Here is a 19,337-nt window from a genome sequence, read left to right as displayed (position 1 = left end):
ATCTTAGGAATTCCACAGGGTGCTGCACTTGGACTGACATAGTCAAGACTGGAAACAAGGCTCCCCTCAAGGAGTTTCTACTCTGCTGGAGAGAAAACTGAGAATAACCAGTGCTTTAAATAAATGTATTTCATACATGATGAGAAGAATGAGTGTTGGGCTTGACAAGAGGGATTGAGCCAGGCAACTTGGTTATGTCATTCTCCTGGGAGGAGACCCCATTTTCATTGGAAGTACTCGATGGCCTCCTCCTTGGTTGGCATAGGGCTTTCATAATTATCCCTACACTGTGTTGCTAGCTCAGTTTCTGGCACACCATATATTCCAGCCTCAGAGCCATTTTCACTTCCCTGGATGTACATTGCTCTTTTGTGTCTTCCACGCCTTTTCTCATTTTATTCTTTGTTCCCACTATTGTCTACCCAATGAGCATATCCTTTAAGATCCAGTTCAGGCCGGGCGCGGTGGCTCACACCTGTAATCCTAGCACTCTGGGAGGCCGAGGCAGGAGGATTTCTTGAGCTCAAGAGTTTGAGACCAGCCTGAGCAAGAGACACCCTGTCTGTACTAAAAATAGAAAAAATTAGCCGGATGTGGTGGCATGTGCCTGTAGTCCCAGCTATTAGGGAGGCTAAGGGCAGGAGGATCGCTTGAACCCAGGAGTTTGCAGTTGCTGTGAGCTAGGCTGACACTATGGCACTCTAGCCTGGGTGACAGAGTGAGACTCTACCTCCTAAAAAAAAAAAAAAAAAAGATCCAGTTCAAATGTCTGCCCCCCTTTTTAAAAATTGAGGTATAATTTGCATACCACAAAATTCACCCTTGCTAAGTGTACAATTTAGTGGTTTTTTTATTGTATTCACAAGATTGTGCAGCCACCACCACAATCTAATTCCAGAACATCTTTATCACCCCAAAAAGAAATCATTCTCCCCTGACAACCACTAATCTACTTTCTGGCTCTATGGATTTGCCTATTCTGGACATTCACAAAAATAAAATCATACAATATGTGGCCTTTTGAGCCTGGCTTTCTTCACTTAGTGTAATATTTTCAAGGTTCATCCATGTATGTCATGTATCAGTACTTCATCCCTTTTTATGGCTGGATAATATTCCATTATATGGATATACTACATTTTGTTTATCCATTCATCAGTTGATGGATGTTTGAGCTGTTTCCATTTTTTAACTATTTTGAATAATGCTGTATACATTTGTGTACAATTTTTGTGTGGACATGTGTTTTCAGTTCTCTTCAACATACACCGAGGAATGGGACTGCTGAGTCATGTGATAACTTTATATTTCGCATTTTGAGGAAATGCCAAACTGTTTTCCAGAGTGACTGTGCCATTCATTTTACATTCTCACCAGCAAAGTATGAGGGTTCTAATTTCTCCACATGTTCACCAACACGTATTTTCCTTTTTTTAAAATTATAGCTACTCTTCTGAGAATGAAGTAGTATCTCATTATGGTTTGAGTTTGCATTTCCCTGATGACTAAGATGTTGATCTTCTTTTCATGTGTTTATTGGCAATTTGTATATCTTCTTTGAAGAAATGTCAATTAAATTATTCGCCTATGTTAAAATTGGGTTATTTGTCTTTCTGTTGTTGAGTTGTAAAAGTTCTTTTCATAGTCTGGATACTAGACTCCTTACCAGATATGAGATTTGCAAATATTTTCTGTGGGTTGTCTTTTCACTTTCTTGATAGTGTCCTTTGATTTGCTGAACTCGGATTTATTTTTTTTGTTGTTGTTGTTGTGGTTGCTTGTGCTTTTGGTGTCATGTCTGAGACACCTTACCTAGTCCAAAATCGCAAAGATTTACTCTGTGCTTTCTGCTAAGAGTTTTATAGTTTTAACTCTTACATTTAAATTGTCAGCCCATTTTGAATTAATTTTGTATATGGTGTGAGGTAAGGATTCAACTCCATTCTTTTGCATGTAGATATTCAGGTTTCCCAGCACCATTTGTTAAAAAGACTATTCTTTTCCCACTGGATGGGCTAGATACCCTTGCCAAAAATCAGTTAACCGTTGATGTATGGGTTTATTTCTGGACTCTCACTCTATTCCATTGATAATATATGTGTGTCCTTAGGCCAGTACCACACTGTTTTGATTATTGTAGCTTTGTAGTAATCTTTGAAATGAGGAAGAATGAGTCTTCCAACTTTATTCTTTTTCAACGTTGCTGTGGCTATTCTGGGTCCCTTGCAATGTCACCATTCTTCCCTCAGAGCAGTCCTCTTTCTCCCTCAAAACACCACAGTACCAGGCCGGGCACTGTGGGTCATGTCTGTAATCATAGCACTCTGGGAGCCTGAAGCAGGAGGATCACTTGAGGTCAGGAGTTCAAGAGCAGCCTGAGCAAAAGTGAGACCCTGTCTCTACCAAAAATAGAAAAAAATTATCCAGGCTTGGGGTGGCACACGCCTGTAACCCCAGCTACTTGGGAGGCTGAGGCAGGAGGATCGCTTGAGCCCAGGAGTTTGAGGTTGCTGTGAGCTGTGATGACACCACTGCACTCTGCCCGGGGCAGCAGAGTAAGACTCAGTCTCAACAACAACAACAACAAAAAAAAAAAAAAACCACCACAGTACCTACACTATCTCTCTACTTTATTAACAATTATTTTTATATCTTTGTCTTCCCTGTTAAACTTTGAACAACTTGAGGACTGTGTCCTACTCATTTTTCAATGTCTATAGCATAGCAAAGTACTTGCTAAAGAGTAGCACTCCCTGAATGATTTGGAAGGTAAAAAAGGCAGGAAGAAAAAGAAGTAAAGGATTGCGGACCCCCGTTTGACCAAAGAATGGTAAAAAAATAAATAAATAAAAAATAAAGTGGGGCATAGATAACACTACCAAGCAGTTTTGGCTGGGTGGAGCTGGTAGACAAAAGAGTAAGAAACTTGGACATCTTTGTAGGAGATGGTGGGGTCAAAGAATCCCTCAATCTTTAAAAACATAACAAGTGCTGTTGAGGATGATGCAGTGCTCCTCGGTGGTACTTAATAGCAGGGCTTCTTATGTCAGCAAGTAGTGTCCTGGAGCTGATTGGAGAAAGGTCAGAATTAAGGAATGCCCACACCCAGCTATTAGCTCCCATGGTTGTGGACAAGAGCCCCACTGCTAGACAAGGAGAGAAAAATATAGAGTGGCAAAGTTTGATAAAAAACATAAACAGGAACAACCTTAAACAGGCCAGGCCCAAGTAGAGGAAGCAAAATATGATGAAAGTTTAGTGGTCCATCTAAAACTGTAACTTTGAGATTACAGTGGTGTTGCTGATAAGTTATGTCAGAATTACCTTTCAGACCACTTTCCCTTCCCCTATTGCATTATTTTCTTTTTTCTTTCTTTCTTTCTTTTTTTTTTTAAGAGATAGGGACTCACCCTGTTGCCCAGGCTAGCGTGCAGTGATGCAATCATAGCTCACTGCAGATTTGAACTCCTGGGCTCAAGCAATCTTCCTGCCTTTGCCTCCTGAGTAACTGGGACTACAGGCACACACCACCATGCCTGGATAATTTTTTTTTTTTTTTGTAGAGACAGGGTCTCTCTGTGTTGCCCAGGCTAGTCTTGAACTCCTGGCCTCAAGTGATCCTCCTGTCTTGGCCTCCCAAAGTGCTGGGATTACACACCATGAGCCACCATGCCTGGCCCCATATTGCATTATTTTCTTAGATGAGCTCTATAAGATGGTAAGGAGTTACTACTTATTGAGCACTTACCAAGAATCAGGCACCTAAATGCATTATCTTATTTAATTCTAACAATAAATTGATCAGGTGGCTATATTATTTCCCCCCTTTCACAAATAAGCTGAAACACAAAGACGTTAAGTCACTTGTTCAGGATCTCAGCTAGCATGTGGCAGAGCCAGGATCCAGACTCTTGTCTCTCTCTTTGCAGGCTTGTATCACACCATGCACAGAGAGAGAGAGAGAGAGAGAGTAAGCCTGTTTGGCAAATGTGGCAACTGAGGCAAAGTCAGCTTAAGTGACTTGCCTGAAAGCAGAAGAGCAGCAAGTCAGTGTGTGCCCAGGACTGCTAGGTTCACATGGGTCTTCATGCTGGCTTGACTGTGAGCTCCTCCAGCACTCACAGTCATCCTGTTGGAGATCAGTCTTCAGCTGTTCATGCTCTGACACCATGACTTTCCTACAGGGGAGGAAATGTGTTGAGCAGCCAACCTAAGCATTCCAGTCTGCTTTGTATATTCTTCTCTGAAAACTAATGAATTGTCCTTCTGGTATGTCTGTTTGTTTGTTTCTATTTCATATTCTGCCCAAAGCCATGTAGCTTACAGTAGTGAAGTCAGAAGTAAAACCAACTCTCTTGATTCTTAAAAAGCTAGTTATGTGGAGTGTTTTGGTGGAAATATGAAGAGTTCTATCTTTTAGATGTAAATTCTGCAAATCCTTAGGATTTAGTATGTCTGATTATGGCCTTACAGTAGGATTAAAAGAAATCTACGGCCTCCTGAACAGGGACTGTTGGTCCCATGGAACCCTCCTCACTATGTCCTTTTTCCTAAGGCAGCTCACGTCACTAGGTTGAAAGAATCTAAGTCTGTGTCCAAAATCAAACACACTTAGCTTTTTGCCCATTAATGGTAGTTTTAGGAAGAAACTGAATAAATTAAATTTCCTTACAGTCTGGTGTGCAATTTCTATTAGGTTTTAGGATTATGAGCATGTACTAATTTAGGAGGCTGCATTACTATCCCCCAAAGACATTTTGAAATAGTTAGAACAGTCCTCAAATCTGTTCTCATTTTCCTCAGTCATGAAAATGCAGATCTATTTCAGAAAGCCCACAGAACACCAGGGTTAAGAAATCCTCAAGTTTACTTTCCACTTATAACCAAAACACAGCTTTCTTTTTTCATAAAAGGATTTTTTATTAATGATAAAAGCAAACCACCTCCATTATAGAAAATACGGACTTTTTTAAAAGAAAAAAATATAAATCATCCATAATTTCAATTAACAGATATATTTCTGAAAGAAATGCTGGTATATTTACAAATAAAAACAAGTTTATAATTTACACACTCTCTGACAAAATATTTTCCTCACATAGCAGGTTTTAATAGTTTTCTGTATCCTTGAATCTAGGGCTACGATGTTTTTAGTGATTGCATTGTATTCCATAATACAAAGTGTTCATTGTTAAAATTGTAACAATAGTTAACATTTGCCATGGAATTAATATGTATGAGGCACTATGTTAATAGCATTCCCTATATTATCTCTCAATGATAGATTATAGATATTATCATCGTCACAGTTTTACAGATGAGAAAACTGAGGCTCAGAGAGGTTAGGTAACTTGCCCAAGTCACACACTTAGAAGGCTGCACAGTGTTAGAACTCAGACTGGCTGACTCCACATTTCATCATCTTAAGTACTATAATCTACTGCTTCCCTTAAAACGCATGTAATCCATTCACTTTTGATATCTATTTATGTTATTTCTAGTTTTTTTGAGGGGGAGGCTTTTATTACATTTTCTTTCCCTTGCTCCTCTTTTCCCCTTGTCTTTATTTTTTCTTCTTTTCTTTTTTAAATTCTACAAAGGAAATGCAAGGTAAGTCCCTCAGCCACCCACTTCCTCTCCCAGAAGCAGCCTTATTTCCAGTTTTTAACATTTATAAATAGTCTGGCAGTGGGCAGCCTCTTTTGTATGTGTGTATTTTTATTTTCTGAATATTCATAACTATTAACTTTAGATTAGTTGCCTTAAAGGGAATTACAGAGATCAAAGCCTATGTAAATGCCAAGATTTTTGATAGATATTTTCAAATTGGTTTTAAAAAAGGTTATATGAATTCACCTTCCCATTGGCTCAGCAGTGAATGGGAAATATATATATATATATAGAGAGAGAGAGAGAGAGAGAGAGAGAGAGAGATATCTTGCATAGATATGTATGTATGTATCTATATCTTACATATCTATCTATCTATGTATCCTCAACCCTTTGTTATTCTACTTTCTATTTTGGATCGTCTTGATTTTCCCCTTGGAGTGAAAGAACATGTATCCCTGAGCAAAAAAGTGAGAGGAGGGTTTTCTTCCTCCTCTGCAGCACCATCACCACTGCTGAATCATCCATATGTCTATAACCTCATTCTAGACAAAGACTTTGCTTGTCCCAGTTGCCCCAGCTAATTTCAAGTTCATTTACGGTGATAACTCTTCTTTTGGAAAGTAACATGATGAAATGAAAAGGACATGCACTTTGGAGTTAAATAAACCAGTGTCTAGATTTCAGTCCTGCTTGTTACATGTCATTAGATGGGTCCCTCACTGTCTTCAAGCCTGTCTCATCATCTGTAAAGCAGGAGTATTAATAATAGTACCTCCTTCACTGCAACATTGTAAGCAGTAAGTTCATGTGAAAATGTCAGTCACGGTGCCTGTGCATAGTAGGCGCTTGGTAAATGTTCCTTCTCCCTCTTTGTTACCCCCACAATGCTTGGTCCAGTGTTGTGCATGCAGAAGGCACCTGGAAATATAGCAGATGCTTGTAGGAGTAAAAGTAGCCCAGACAAGCATTAGAACGAGTGAGTCAGTCAGTTTGTACATGCATGCCTGAGAAAACTCCACTGCTTGGGGCCAACAGCAGCCTAAACCGTAACACTAAATTCCAATTGCCTGTCCGAGAGTCTAAATGTCTGAGTCTATGCTATGCATCTTTCTAATCCAGTGATCAAAATGAATAGCTTGGAATTTTAGTTTTCCGTTGAGGAAAATTAGTTTCTCGGGAGACCTCTTTCCAAGCTTCTTATAACAATAGGAAAAAACAAGTTCCGTAGCAAGATCGTTGTGGAGCTCTGTTCTGTGATCAATGAACTGGTTGGAATTCTCTGCGACAGTGGGCTCTTTGTGGGAAGAGTGAAGCCCTCCCAGCCTTCCCTGTGAAGTGTCAGCACAGCCCACGCACTCCCTCCTGAGGCAGCAGAAGCAGAGCACTGGGGATGCTCTGGGCCCCACAGTCTGTCCTTGTGGGTAAATGTGAGGTCCCCGAGGCTCTGATCATTATTATCTTCATACTGTCATTTCTTTGCTCTTTCTGTCAACCCTGCATCTTAGTTACTACTCCTTTGCAAACTATTTCTTATTATTTATATAGTACCAGTTACACACTATCTGGTATTCAACCCCACCCCACCACCCCAAAACAAAAAGCACAAAAGGAAAAACTTGTCAGTATAGAGGGGTGACTTCTCAATGTTAAATGCAAAGTTTACCTGGAAAAGTTGAAGTCTTATTTCTTCTGATGACTTTTCCTTATGTTTGTTCTTCCAACGCAAGCTACCATTTCCTTTTTTCAAAGAGACCTGTGCTTGATCACTGTATATTTCATTAGCTTCTCCTTGAAAAACAGGGCTTACCTTGAACTAAGGCCCAGTTAAGTTCTTTTGTGCTTTTCTCTTCTTTTTGACAAATGTCTAGCAAGCAGCCTGGTGTAGTGCTCAGACTTTAGACCTGGCTGTCCCAACTCTGTCATTTACCAACTGTGTAACTTTGGGCAAGTCACGTAATCTCTTTGAGCTTTTTGAGTTTCCTCTCCACAAGATTGTTGTGAGAACTAAATGAGATCATGTACGAATTGTAAATGAGATGGCCTATGTATAGGGCCAGGCAAGGCGATCTGCACATGGTAGGTCCTAACATAGGTATCTTGTGCAATTCAGGTTACAGCTCAGACCTTCCATTGTCCGGGCTAGATTATGGCAAGCATCGGCCACCTGAGCCGATCGATGACCGGTCAGAGTCACTGCTAACTCTATTTTGCACATTTTTTTAAAATAGTAGAAGCAATGTCAACTTTCACTGTTTTCAGTATTTTAAATCATTTTCTGCCTTCATTAAGCTGACTTAAATTTAAAATCATGAATCCACTTGGCCTTTGCTAATGCTTCTTTTAACTTGACCAGTGGAATGATAACTGGCTAAGGTAGTAAAGCAAATCAGATCTCTTCCCATATATTCCAGTCGTGGCCGGTGTTTATAAAGAGGGACGAGATGATGTCTGTACAGACTAACCAGCAGAAGCTCGAAGAAACTCCTCATCTCGTGCTCAGTCTTGCTTCAGAGTTGCTTTGTAACTAGCAACAGAGCATGTCACCACCTCCTTTTATGGTCTTCTGTTGATGGAGAACTGTGATGTTTAGATAATCGCTTATAAACTGTTTTGAGATTTCGAAATATACAATGCTGCCAACTTGGAAAACTATAGTCATTACTGTGGAAAAGCTTCGTGTTGATTGGCAGTGGAGACATCAAGCCCTGCACAGTTCACTGTGTTTAACCAGAGCATTCTGATCCAAGTCTTGCTGCAGAGCTGGAGAAAGGAAGATGACTTAAAAGCACCTGTCAATTTTGGCCTCACCCTATGAGCTCATTTAAAATCATCAAGGAAGGCCGGGAGGAGGGAGGATTGCTTGAGGTCAAGAGTGTGAGACCAGCCTGGAAAATGTAGGAAGACTGTAGGAAGACTGTACAAAAAATTTAAAAATTAGCAGTTGTTATAGTGATGCCCACCTTAGTCCCAGCTACTCAGGGGGCTGCAGCAGGAGGATCACTCAAGCCCAGGAGCTTGAGGTTACAGTGAGCTATGATCGCACCACTGCATTCCAGCCTGGATGACAGAGCAAGACCCTGTGAAACAAACAAATAACTAAAATTACCTAGGGTGCTCGTATTTGGATGGGTCAAATCTTTAAAATCAGATGGAAAAAGAAGTGTCTTGAATAAGCTAAAAGATGATGAAGAAAGTGTTACACATATCCAAAGCATTAGAATATAAGGTCAGTTCATATTAGACCTTTCTACTGTTTGTCCATTGTTTGTTTCTATTTTGTCCCAGTAAAAAAAAAAATGGAGACCTTTTCCTATCTGCAGCCAGGGACTGAAGGCTCGCGTGAGACTCGTAATGCCTCAAGACCTCAGTTTTCTTATCTATGAAATGAAGATGGAGGTCCCGTCCTGCTTTTCTGTGGTCCTGCACTTACATATCCCTAAAGCTTTTAGAATACAAATATCTGGTGATTTGTAGAAACATTAGAACAAAAACATAGAGTCATCTGAGCTTCCCCGGGCTGGGGAATCATCCATGTACAATATGATTCTTTTAAACAAGTTCTCTCAGTATTGAATTTTTCCTTTCCCCAAGAGCTCTGTAAAAATAGTGTTTTCTTGCCAGAGACATCAAGGCCTCAGAACTACTGACCTCCTTCTGTGAACATATTATATGGTTTGTGTTTGGCTTGGGATCTTTTTTACAGACCGTCCAGCTCCACTCAGAGAGGCTGACTCAGCAGAACTCCCCCAGCACCTTCCAGCCCTTCCCAGGGTTAGAGCGCCCCTCCCCTGCCAGTCCAGGAAGGCTGGGGCTGGTGCTGGCCCTGTTCCCCTGTGGGTTCCCATGGGGAAAGGGACACTGCAGCGTGGGTTCTTTCTGTTCTCCAGGGTCCAGTACTGCTAAGTGCCACTTATTCCAAGAAGTCCAGCCGGTTTCCTATAGATGTTTTCCAGAGCATGTCCCTAGTTTTCATCAGGGTGTTGGAGCTCGAGCTAAAGGGGTCTCTGATTTTTATTCACGGCCTGGTCAGGGACCACATTGGTGCTCTCAGTGATGTCCGTCTCCCCCTGTGCCTCTCTCCTGTGCTGGCCACCACATCACCATCTTACCCTCTGGTCTGCCCCTAGAATTTGCCAGAGATTCCCTTTCCCTTCCCTTTATTGAAATTCCAACATAATCCCAAAGGTTTTAGGAGGGTAAGAGTCTACATGCACACCTTTTTAAATGTTTTGTTATGGAAAATTCCAAGTGTATTCTAAATAGAGAAAACAGTATGGTGGACCCCATGTACCTGTCACCCAGCTTCATTGATCTTGTTTCACTGACACCCTCCTCCAACCCTAGATTATTTTGAAGCAAATCTCATGTCATACCATTTCTACTTTGCTTTTTAAAGAATCCCAAACTCCTCCCAATTTATTTGAGAGAAAGGTATTTGTTAATTCTCCTGCAGCTTTTATTTCATTTAGCCCAGCCTCCTCTTAGATCTCCCAAGCTCCCCATCTGCTTGGAAGTAGACTTCCCTCCTCTGTTCTTCTGCAGTCCTCTGCTAGTGGGACAGCTGACAGAAGAATAGGATCTTTGTTCATCTGCCGGGCAAGGGTTCCCTTACAAGATGGCAGCTTAGCTGGGAATGGAAGGCATGATGGGGACAAGTAGGAAAAGGAAAGGGCCTAGGTTATACTTCACTGTCAAGAATAAGGTGGGCACACTTGTTTTTATTCATGGTCAGCCACTACAGAATGAGTAAGACAAATTCCCCAAGACAAAAGGGACCAATTCCTGTGATACCAAGCTATGACCTGATTCCCACTCCAACCTGCCTCTACCCCAAAAGCAGGTGACAGTGTTCTCCCACAAAGTATCTAAAGCCTTGTCCTGTTTCCATTCCAGATGCAGTGGCAGAACGTGGAGCATGTTGGTGACCAGAGCCCCTACGTCACCTCTGTCATTCTTCACATTAAACAGAATGTCCCCATCATCCGTGACAACCTGGCTTCTACACGGAAATACTTCACTCAGTTCTGCATTAAATTTGCAAAGTAAGTCCTGGAGCATTCCTCATCACTGAGTTGTTGTTTTTTTTTTTTAATAGACTTTATTTTTTAGAGCAGTTTTAGGTTCACAGCCAAATTGAGCAGAAGGCACAGAGATATCCCATATACACCTGTCCCCCTACACACATAGTTTTACCGTTGTCAACACCCCCCACCAGAGTGGTACTTTTGTTACAGTTGATTAACCTACACTGACACGTCATTAATCCGCCAGAGTCACCATTTACAGTAAGGCTCATGCTTGGTGTCATACGATCTATGGGTTTGGACAGATGTATAGCGACATGTGTCTACCATTTTAATATCATACTCAGCTGGGTTATTTTTAATGCCATTCCTTCCCCCAGCATGCTCACAATTCAGGTGTCCCCATCTTCCAGCTGGGGCTCATTCTGGTACCTGCAGGCAAACTGATTTTAATTTGTACCCAAAAGAAGTATAATAATAAAACTAAATCTGCTCATTGAAGTCAAGATAACAGTAACAGCAATATAATCATCAGTCGTGTCAAGGCAAACAAAACTGAGTAGGGGGGTCCTGTCATTTTGAATTATGTGGACCTAATCTCCCCTTGCCCAGGTTTGGATAATTAGAATATTTTTCAGTGATTTCATATGTGCGCGTTGTCTCTGACTTGATTATAAGCTTTTTAAGGGTAGGACCCATCAGTTCTGTCTCTTCTGAGCCTTCTCTTCCTCCTTCCTCATAGTACATATTATGTGGCTGCTAGAATTTATCCACTTGTGGTCATTCTTGGGTCCAGGAAAGGTGCTAGAAATTGGGCTGAGCAAGTTGGGGAGGGCCACTGCCACAGGAGATGGAGTCACACTGGACTGCATGTCTGCCTGCCACATCCTCGTGTGTAGCCATGTCTGGCTTGCGTTTTGAAGCAAGGAAATAGTTTTGATCTTTTGCCAGTCAGCATCTGGCTGTAGCACCAGTTCCCGTGAGACCAGGCGATATAGAGGGTCAGTGTCTCCTCTGACCAATTATCAAATGAGCATTTTGGCAGCCGAAGGGCTTCGGGAAGGTCAGCCCAGTCCAAGCTACTGTATTTGGGTTATTCTCCTCCAGGTCCCAAAGGGTGATTCAAGACTCCAAGTTTCTGTCTTTCCCAAATCCCTCCCAGTTTGTATTCAATTAGGGCTTTCCCTTTCCCTCACAAATAAATCCCTAAGGAGCAACAATTATGCAGTGGCTTTCAACGTTCGCTTTAGTTTCTAGTTTGTCAAGAAAGGATAGAGTGGACCCTCCAGGGAGGCATTAATGTTCGCAGCACGACAGATGGACCAGGAGTTGAAACTCCCTTCACTCTCCGGGTGCTCCTTACTGTGTGTTTAAAGCGTTGCTGATAAATCACATGGTGACACTCCCCGTAATGGCCGGTGGAAGTCGTGTCTCTGTAAAAATTTACTGTGACTGAAAATCTCCAGTGTGGTTGCACAGGGTCTAATTGAGCTTACGTGAAAGTGAATAAGAAGTCACCTGACTTAGCTCGTCCCAGCATCAGCCTCACATTCTCACACAGCCCTCAGGGCCCTTTAATTTTATTACTAAGCCCATATTGAGTGATCTGGGACTAGGATGCCCGTCTCTCACATCTGGGATCAACCTGTGATCCAGAGAGTAGTTTTCTGTTTTAATCCATGGTACCCTCTCATCCTTGTGAAGTCCCAGCCTAAGGCTAGAAACCTCAGAGGTGGGGGTTGTGAAGAGTCCCTTCCCCAGCCAAGGGCAATAGCCACCACCCTGCTGATGGCCTGGAGAAGCCCTTGGCAGTTAGCCAACACATCATGGGGACTTGTCCCCCAAAGACATGCATCTGGTCCCTATATCTTCCCACCCAGACTGGCACATAGAGCCGGTTCAAGGGCACACCAAAGTTTACTCCAGTGTGAAGTAGCTCAGGGTACAAACTATATGTGCAGCTGCAATTAGTCAAGAATTCAGTCTTGCACCGCTTGTTTGGCCCTGGTTTACAGCATTGAAGAATCCCTTCCAAATAGTCCCTTGTTTGCCCTTCCTCCTGATTAGCAGACCTTCCCCGTAGACCTGATCTCTGGACCTGAAGTTCCTTTCCTTCCCCACCATTGCCCAGCCATAGATATTTCCTTTGGCCTCCATTTGGTGTCTGAAGCAAGAGCAGCCTTTCCTGTTGAGACATAAAGATCCACCTCGGTCAAAACTGCAGTTTGAACCACAATGACTTCCTGCATCCACTAAGCTGACTCTCTTCCATTCAATAGTGGAGATTATAAGACAAATCTATAAACAGTGGTTGGGAGGATAGAATGACATGTAAACTTCTGGGTAAAGTGCTGGTACCAAGCTGACATTCAAAAAGTGATAGCTGCTACTATTAATATTATTAAAACATTTATTATTTATTCAACATGCGTTCACTTGAGCACCTCCTGTGTCCCATACACAAGAGTTAAGTGCTTTGGCTTAATAGACATGGCCCGGCCTTCATTTGCCTAACAGTTAAGTGAAGAGAAATAGACACATGTGCAAATAAGTATAATAAAGTAGGTTAGATGTTAGGAGAGGCCTATGGACGCCGTGTAGGGTGTGGTGGAGGTGGCTGAGGAAAGGCTTCCTAGAAGAGGAACAGAGTCTGAGAGATGTGTGTGTGACCCACAAGGCCCTAGGAAAGGGTGCTGCAGGCAGAGGGAGCAGTGTAAGGAAAGGCACAGAGGCATTAAGTAGCCAGCAGAATCACGGGGTCTTCAGGCAGCCCAGCCGGGTTGAAGCACAGGGTGCCGAGGCGTGGTATGTTGAGGCTGAAGACAGAAAATTGAGAATCAAGGAGGCCATCCAGCCCCCTTATGGCTGTCTGCAGCCATTGTGAGGATTCTAGTCAGGGAAGGGACTTGATCAGGTTTGCATTTGAAATAAATGCCTTTGGCACCAGCTGGGTTAGAAGGGGTGAGGCTGAAGGTACGGAGAGCAATTAGGAAATGCTTGGAAGAGTTCACGGGGGAAGCAATGAGGGCAGTAGCAGTGGGGACTGTTGGGCCGGGTGGATGTGGGGGTTCAGGAAAAGAGTTGGTGACTGATTGGATTTGCGGGTTGAAGGCGAGGAAGCAGCCTTGGGTAGCTCCTGGTTTCTTTCTTGAGTGACTGGGTACATGAGACCCAGCCCACTGACCTGGATTCCAGGTGGGACTGAGCTTGGCTGTGCTGGGTTCAGGTGCCAGCAGCCATTCCATTAAGATGTCCAGTGAGTCATTAGGTATTAGAGTGGGTGCAAGCGTACAGGAAAAGATACTGAGAGATTGAAGAAGATGGAGGTTACCAGCCTGGGAGCAGCATTTGAAGAGTGAGAAGAGAGATGCTGGGCAGCCTTGATCCAAACCTACAAATCCTGCTTCATTTCATCGTCTCTCCATGGGTCATGGGCCCTCGTGACACACCTGGTCAGCTCACTCTGATCTTGCCTTGATTATAAGCATTCCCAGTTGCTACACCTGTGTTCTCCACCAGCACAACCCAGCTGTCTTGGCTCAGGCCTCTGCAGTTTGTTTTTTTCCTAAAAAGCCCTCCTGACCTATTCCAGTTTCTCTCCCTTTCCCCTAGACCAGCATCATCAACCCACGTGGTCCAGGTTATCCTTTAGTCCCCAGTAAATTTTTAGAGGATCATGTATTTTATTTCTTGATCTGACAATTACTCCCTTAGCAATTATTTCCTGTTTTTGCATTTATGACCCCATACCTACCTCCTGTATATTCTGTTCTAGTATCTGTTTGGATGTTTTCAGCTACTAGTAATAGAAGCCCTGACTTAAACGGTATGTGAATTTTTTATTTCATATACCTAGAAATCCAGAGGTAGGACAGATCTGAGAATGGTTGATTGGGTGGTTCAGTGATGTCATTGAGATCCAGATTATTTACCCTGCTGTCCTTGGGGCTGGCTTTATCCTCAGAATGGTGGTCATATGGCAGCTCTAGATCTTATATCCAAATGCAGCAATGCGCTAAAAGGAAGGAGAGAGAGTCTTGCCCCAGCCTCGCAATGAAAGTCCTCCCCTCCAGTCTGATTGGGCCAGCTTAGATAATGTCCCCCTCCTAGGACCAACAACAGTCACCAAGGGAATGCCATGCTCTGACTGGCTGATAGTAGTTAGAATTTATCTCTGTAAAATTCCGGATGGGATGGGATCAACTTTTCCTTGGCATATCAAGGCTCGTATACCTAACCAAAACCAAGGCTTTGGTTGGAAGGAAAAAGAAGGCAGTGGATGCTGGTGGATGACAGTAGTGTCTACCTTGATTCTCAGTTTTCTTATGGAAATAAGTGGAACCTTAAAAAAAAGTTTCCGCAGTTCTTTACAGAAGAGAGAATAAGCCTAATTTGTCACTTCTTTTTTATCCACAGCTCCTTCATTCCCAAATTCATCACTCACCTCTTCAAGTGCAAGCCAATTAGCATGGTGGGAGCAGAACAGGTGAGATGAAATTAGCATAGAGCCCTGGCCTTACAGCTTTTGTCATAGATCAAACACATCCTTCCAGTAAAGATCTACTCTGGATAGTACTGATGACCTGGCAACTTTCTTCATTCATCCATTCATCCATTTATTTTTAAAAATTTTGTTTGAGCACCTGCTAAGTACATGTGTTGTTCTGGGTGCAGGGTCTACCACGGTGGACACGACAGAATAGGTCTCTCCTTCATGATGCTCACATTCCAGTAGGCAGAGACAGATATCACACAAGCTAACAAACCAATTAGTAGACGATTTCAGCTTCAGATAAGCAGGCTGAAGGTTGGAAAGCTGGGTCTCAGGTGCATGAGGGAGTCACGGCTTTAGACTGGACAGTCAGAGAAGGCTTCTCCGAGAGCTGGAGCTTGCGAGGACCAGGAGGAAATGTTCCAGGCAAAGGGGGCAGCAAAGGCTCTGATGACCTCGAATCCCATAATGGCTGGGGCAGAGACCACTTACGAGTGACAAGCAAGGAAAGGCTTCTGTGCTGGGTACTGACAATCTCAGTTCACCTCACCCAAGAGCCTTCTGGATTAGTCCCACACTGTTCACTGGAATTCTGTGTTTTGGGGCATCTCCCCATAGTGTGTGTCACCTTAGCACTGAAGCAAAGTCGTCTCTTTTCAGCTACTACCAATTCAGACTATCTGAAATTTGAGCAGTTTGAGTCCAGAGATCAGTTTAAACTACTTAAAAAAGAAGCAAACAATAATAGCCCCTAATTCTTTCAGAACACCCACTTTGATGCAGACAATTGATATGCTCATCAAAAATGATTCTCAAATATTCATTAAATCCTCTCTAGACTTCAGTCTGTCAGTGCTTAGAAAACATGTTTCAGTTACTTTTTATATTTAAAAGAACTCAAACTATATTTTTAAGTAAGAAGATTATATAATTCAAGACATTTCCACAAATCTTGCTGTTCCACCAAACGAAGCAACTTGGTAGAGGCTCAGCTCTCTCCCAGCTCAGGGCCCTGCCTCCTTTGCTGGTCTGAGTCATGCCTCAGCAAGGTGGCAACCTAGCATGTGCCACAGCGCATTGGAGGTCTCTCATGGAGAGTCAAAGCAGGATATATAGTCATCCCTTGGTATCCATCTATTAATAGGTTCTAGGAGCCCCTCGGATGCCTAAATCTACAGATACTCAAGTCCCTGATATAAAATGGTGTAGTATTTGCATATAACTTACACACATCCTCGCATATACTTTAAATCATCTCTAAGTTACTTATAATGCCTAATAGAATATAAATGCTACGTAAATAGTTGTTAAACTGTATTGTTAAATAATGATAAGAAAAAACTATGGTTCAGGCATGGTAGCTCACACCTGTAATCCTAGCATTCTGGGAGGCCGAGGCAGGAGGATTGCTTGAGCTCAGCAGTTCGAGACCAGCCTGAGCAAGAGCGAGACCCCATGTCAACCAAAAAGAAAGGGGGGGAAAAAACCAGCCGGGTGTTGTAGCGGGTGCCTTTAGTCCCAGCTACCCGGGAGGTTGAGGCAGGAGGATCACTTGAGCCCAGGAGTTGGAGGCTGCAGTGAGCTACAGTGACACCACTGTACTCTACCCAGGACAGCAGAGTGAGACTCTGTCTCAACAATAAAAACAAGGCAACTAAGCACCCCTCCTCATAACCCCCAGCCCTTCATATTTAAAGAAAAAAGAAGTCTGTACATGTTCAGTACAGACATAATTCTTTCCCAAATAGTTTTGATCTTGGGTTGATTGAATCCATGGATGTAGAACCCATAGATACATAGGGCCAGCTATATAGTACCTGTGCATAGCAAGAGCTCTTGAATCTGGTAAGTGCAGTGTGTTTTTAATCCTTTTTTTGTAAGCAAGTGGCCTTCCTATGATGTGAAAGGGCAGTATGGTCTGAGCATTAAGGTCATGGGCTCTGGAATCACAGAGCTGAATCCTATCTCTACAGCCTAGCAACTGTTTGTCCTCAGACAAGTTACTTAACCTCGCTGTGCTTTAGTTTCCTCGCCTGTGAAATGGGGATAATCACAGTAACACTTCACAGGGCAGTTATGAGGATTAAACGGAATAATGCACATAAAGCGTTTGGCACAGGTCTGACTCACGGTAAGCCCTCAATACATGCCCGTTCTTAGTAAGTCTAAGCTTTTTGAGACCAGGGACATGACTTTGCTTCTGTTTTCATTGCCCATCTTCCCTGATATCTCCCTGCACACAGCCTGCACAGGGACGTCTCGTGAGGGCTTGCTGCTGGCTCACTGACCAACCAGCTCTAGCCAGAGTCAAAAGTGTTCTCAGAACTTCCTGGGCGATTGTGTGGATTCAAACACTGACTGTGCCTGACCGTAGCATTTCAGTGTTTTGAAATTCTTGACCCTTGTATGTCATAAACACAGAACTAATTCCCTCCATTGGAAGCAGAATAATGCCCTAACTTGTTTCATTAGCACATGTTTACTGGGAATTCATTCCGTTCACCTCATTGTTGTGTGTAATCAGAAAGGATGTGGAATGATTAAGATCTGTGTATCTGCAAGAAGCTACAGAGTTCTTGGTTACTATGTTTCTGGCTCCAGAGGGGATGAAGCCACTGGAACACAAAGTTGACTCACTGGGAACATGTTTTCATGACTCTGCAGCTTTGCCCAGGCCTTGCTAACTGATTTAGTGTCTAATAACCGTGGCATTTTTATTTTGTCACATAAATCTAATGTCCTATCTATTTTCCTAAGATTCTCTCTTCTTTAAAAGAGTATTAGACTAATCAGCTCAGACCCAAAACCAATACCTCCGTAGAAATATGAATTTGACCAGTGTTAACTCCCACTTTGGCGTATGGATGAGAAAAGCATCTGCTGGAACTAGAGTTTTACCCAATCAGACCCAGGAAGTCTGGGAGTGTGGATTGCTACAGGCCTAGCCCGGAGAGAGCGTGGATAGGGTAGAAACTACAGGGCAGTGTGGTCCTTAAAGGATTCTCACATGAAGCTCAGGTTTAGCTGGGTCCATGCTTGCCCTGAGCATATGAGCCTTGAAACCCAAACATGTAGCTGCAGGCATGTTCACTCAGGCAGCAGAGCCATCGGAATCGAGAAGTTAACAAAGAGGTGTTCAGAGACTGAAACAGGTTTTGCCTCAAGTCCTCGAGTGGCTGTAATCCAAGCTTTAACAAAAGCTGTGAAATTCAAAGCTAAAATTTAGCCTAATCTCAGCTGTGTCTGCTTTGCCACAAAGGTGCTAGATCCTAAATTTAGGTTATGCTTTAATGCTTATGCTGAAAATGGGGAAGAAGACATTTTCCTGCTCTTTCTTCTGTCCCTGATTACTATATAAAGTGAGTTATTTATCTTTGGGCCCCAGAGTCCTCTTGAGCAATTGCAAGGGCACAAGAAACTGAACCATACGGGTATTTGTAATGCTTCTTGCCAGTTTGTAATTTTCAGAGAATCTTGTGGGATTTGCAGGGTCATTAATTAGAATTATGGCTGTGGTTGTCTTATGAATGAGCGCACAATAGAAATGGAATCCATTGGCCCAGACTTACCATAGAGAAAGCAGCAGTGTGGTATGGGTAAAAGGAGACTTGGGGTCCAGTCCGCACGCTGTCGTTAATGGTCTCTGTGGTCACAAACAGTTGCTTCCCTGCTCTGGGCTCAGTTTCCTCATGTTTAAATAAGAGCACTGAACCAGACACTCTCAAAAGCCCCGTCTAGAGCTGTTACATTGCGGAGTCTAAAATACTTTGAGCAGTACATTGCATGTCTATGAAGTTATTTTCTTTGCCTTTGTATTATTTTTATGTACTATATTGACTTTTTAAAAATTGTGGTAAAATATACATAATGTAAAATTTACCATTTAGCCATTTTTAAGTGTACAGTTCAGTGGCAGTAAGTACGAGCACACTGCTATGCAACCACAGCACCATCACCTACATGCTCTTTTTTTTTTTTTTTTTTTGTGATAAGGTCTTGCTCTGTCACCCACGCTAGAGTGCAGTGGTGTCATCATAGCTCACTGCAACCTCAAACTCCTGGGATCCAGTGATCCTCCTGCCTCAGCCTCCCAAGTAGCTGGGACTACAGACGTTTGCCACCACGCCCAGCTTATTTTTTCTATTTTTAGTAGAGTCAGGGTCTTGCTCTTGCTTAGGCCGGTCTCAAACTCCTGACTTCAAGGAGTC

General features: G+C 42.8%; 1 protein-coding gene across 1 annotated transcript in view; it reads left to right on the top strand.

The window, feature by feature from the left end:
* The window catches only part of VPS53 (VPS53 subunit of GARP complex), a 137,552-nt gene that overhangs the window by 103,118 nt on the left and 15,097 nt on the right, over positions 1–19,337 (top strand). The window contains exons 18-19 of the mRNA XM_045526163.1: positions 10,507–10,655; positions 15,054–15,123. Coding sequence (XP_045382119.1) covers positions 10,507–10,655; positions 15,054–15,123 — 219 coding nt within the window. The remainder of the gene's footprint in view (positions 1–10,506; positions 10,656–15,053; positions 15,124–19,337) is intronic.

This window comes from Lemur catta, chromosome 15 (genome assembly GCF_020740605.2).
Source record: "Lemur catta isolate mLemCat1 chromosome 15, mLemCat1.pri, whole genome shotgun sequence".
Taxonomy (NCBI): Eukaryota; Metazoa; Chordata; class Mammalia; order Primates; family Lemuridae; genus Lemur; species Lemur catta.
Note: the sequence above shows the minus strand (reverse complement) of the source record. Positions and strands in the feature narration are given on the sequence as shown.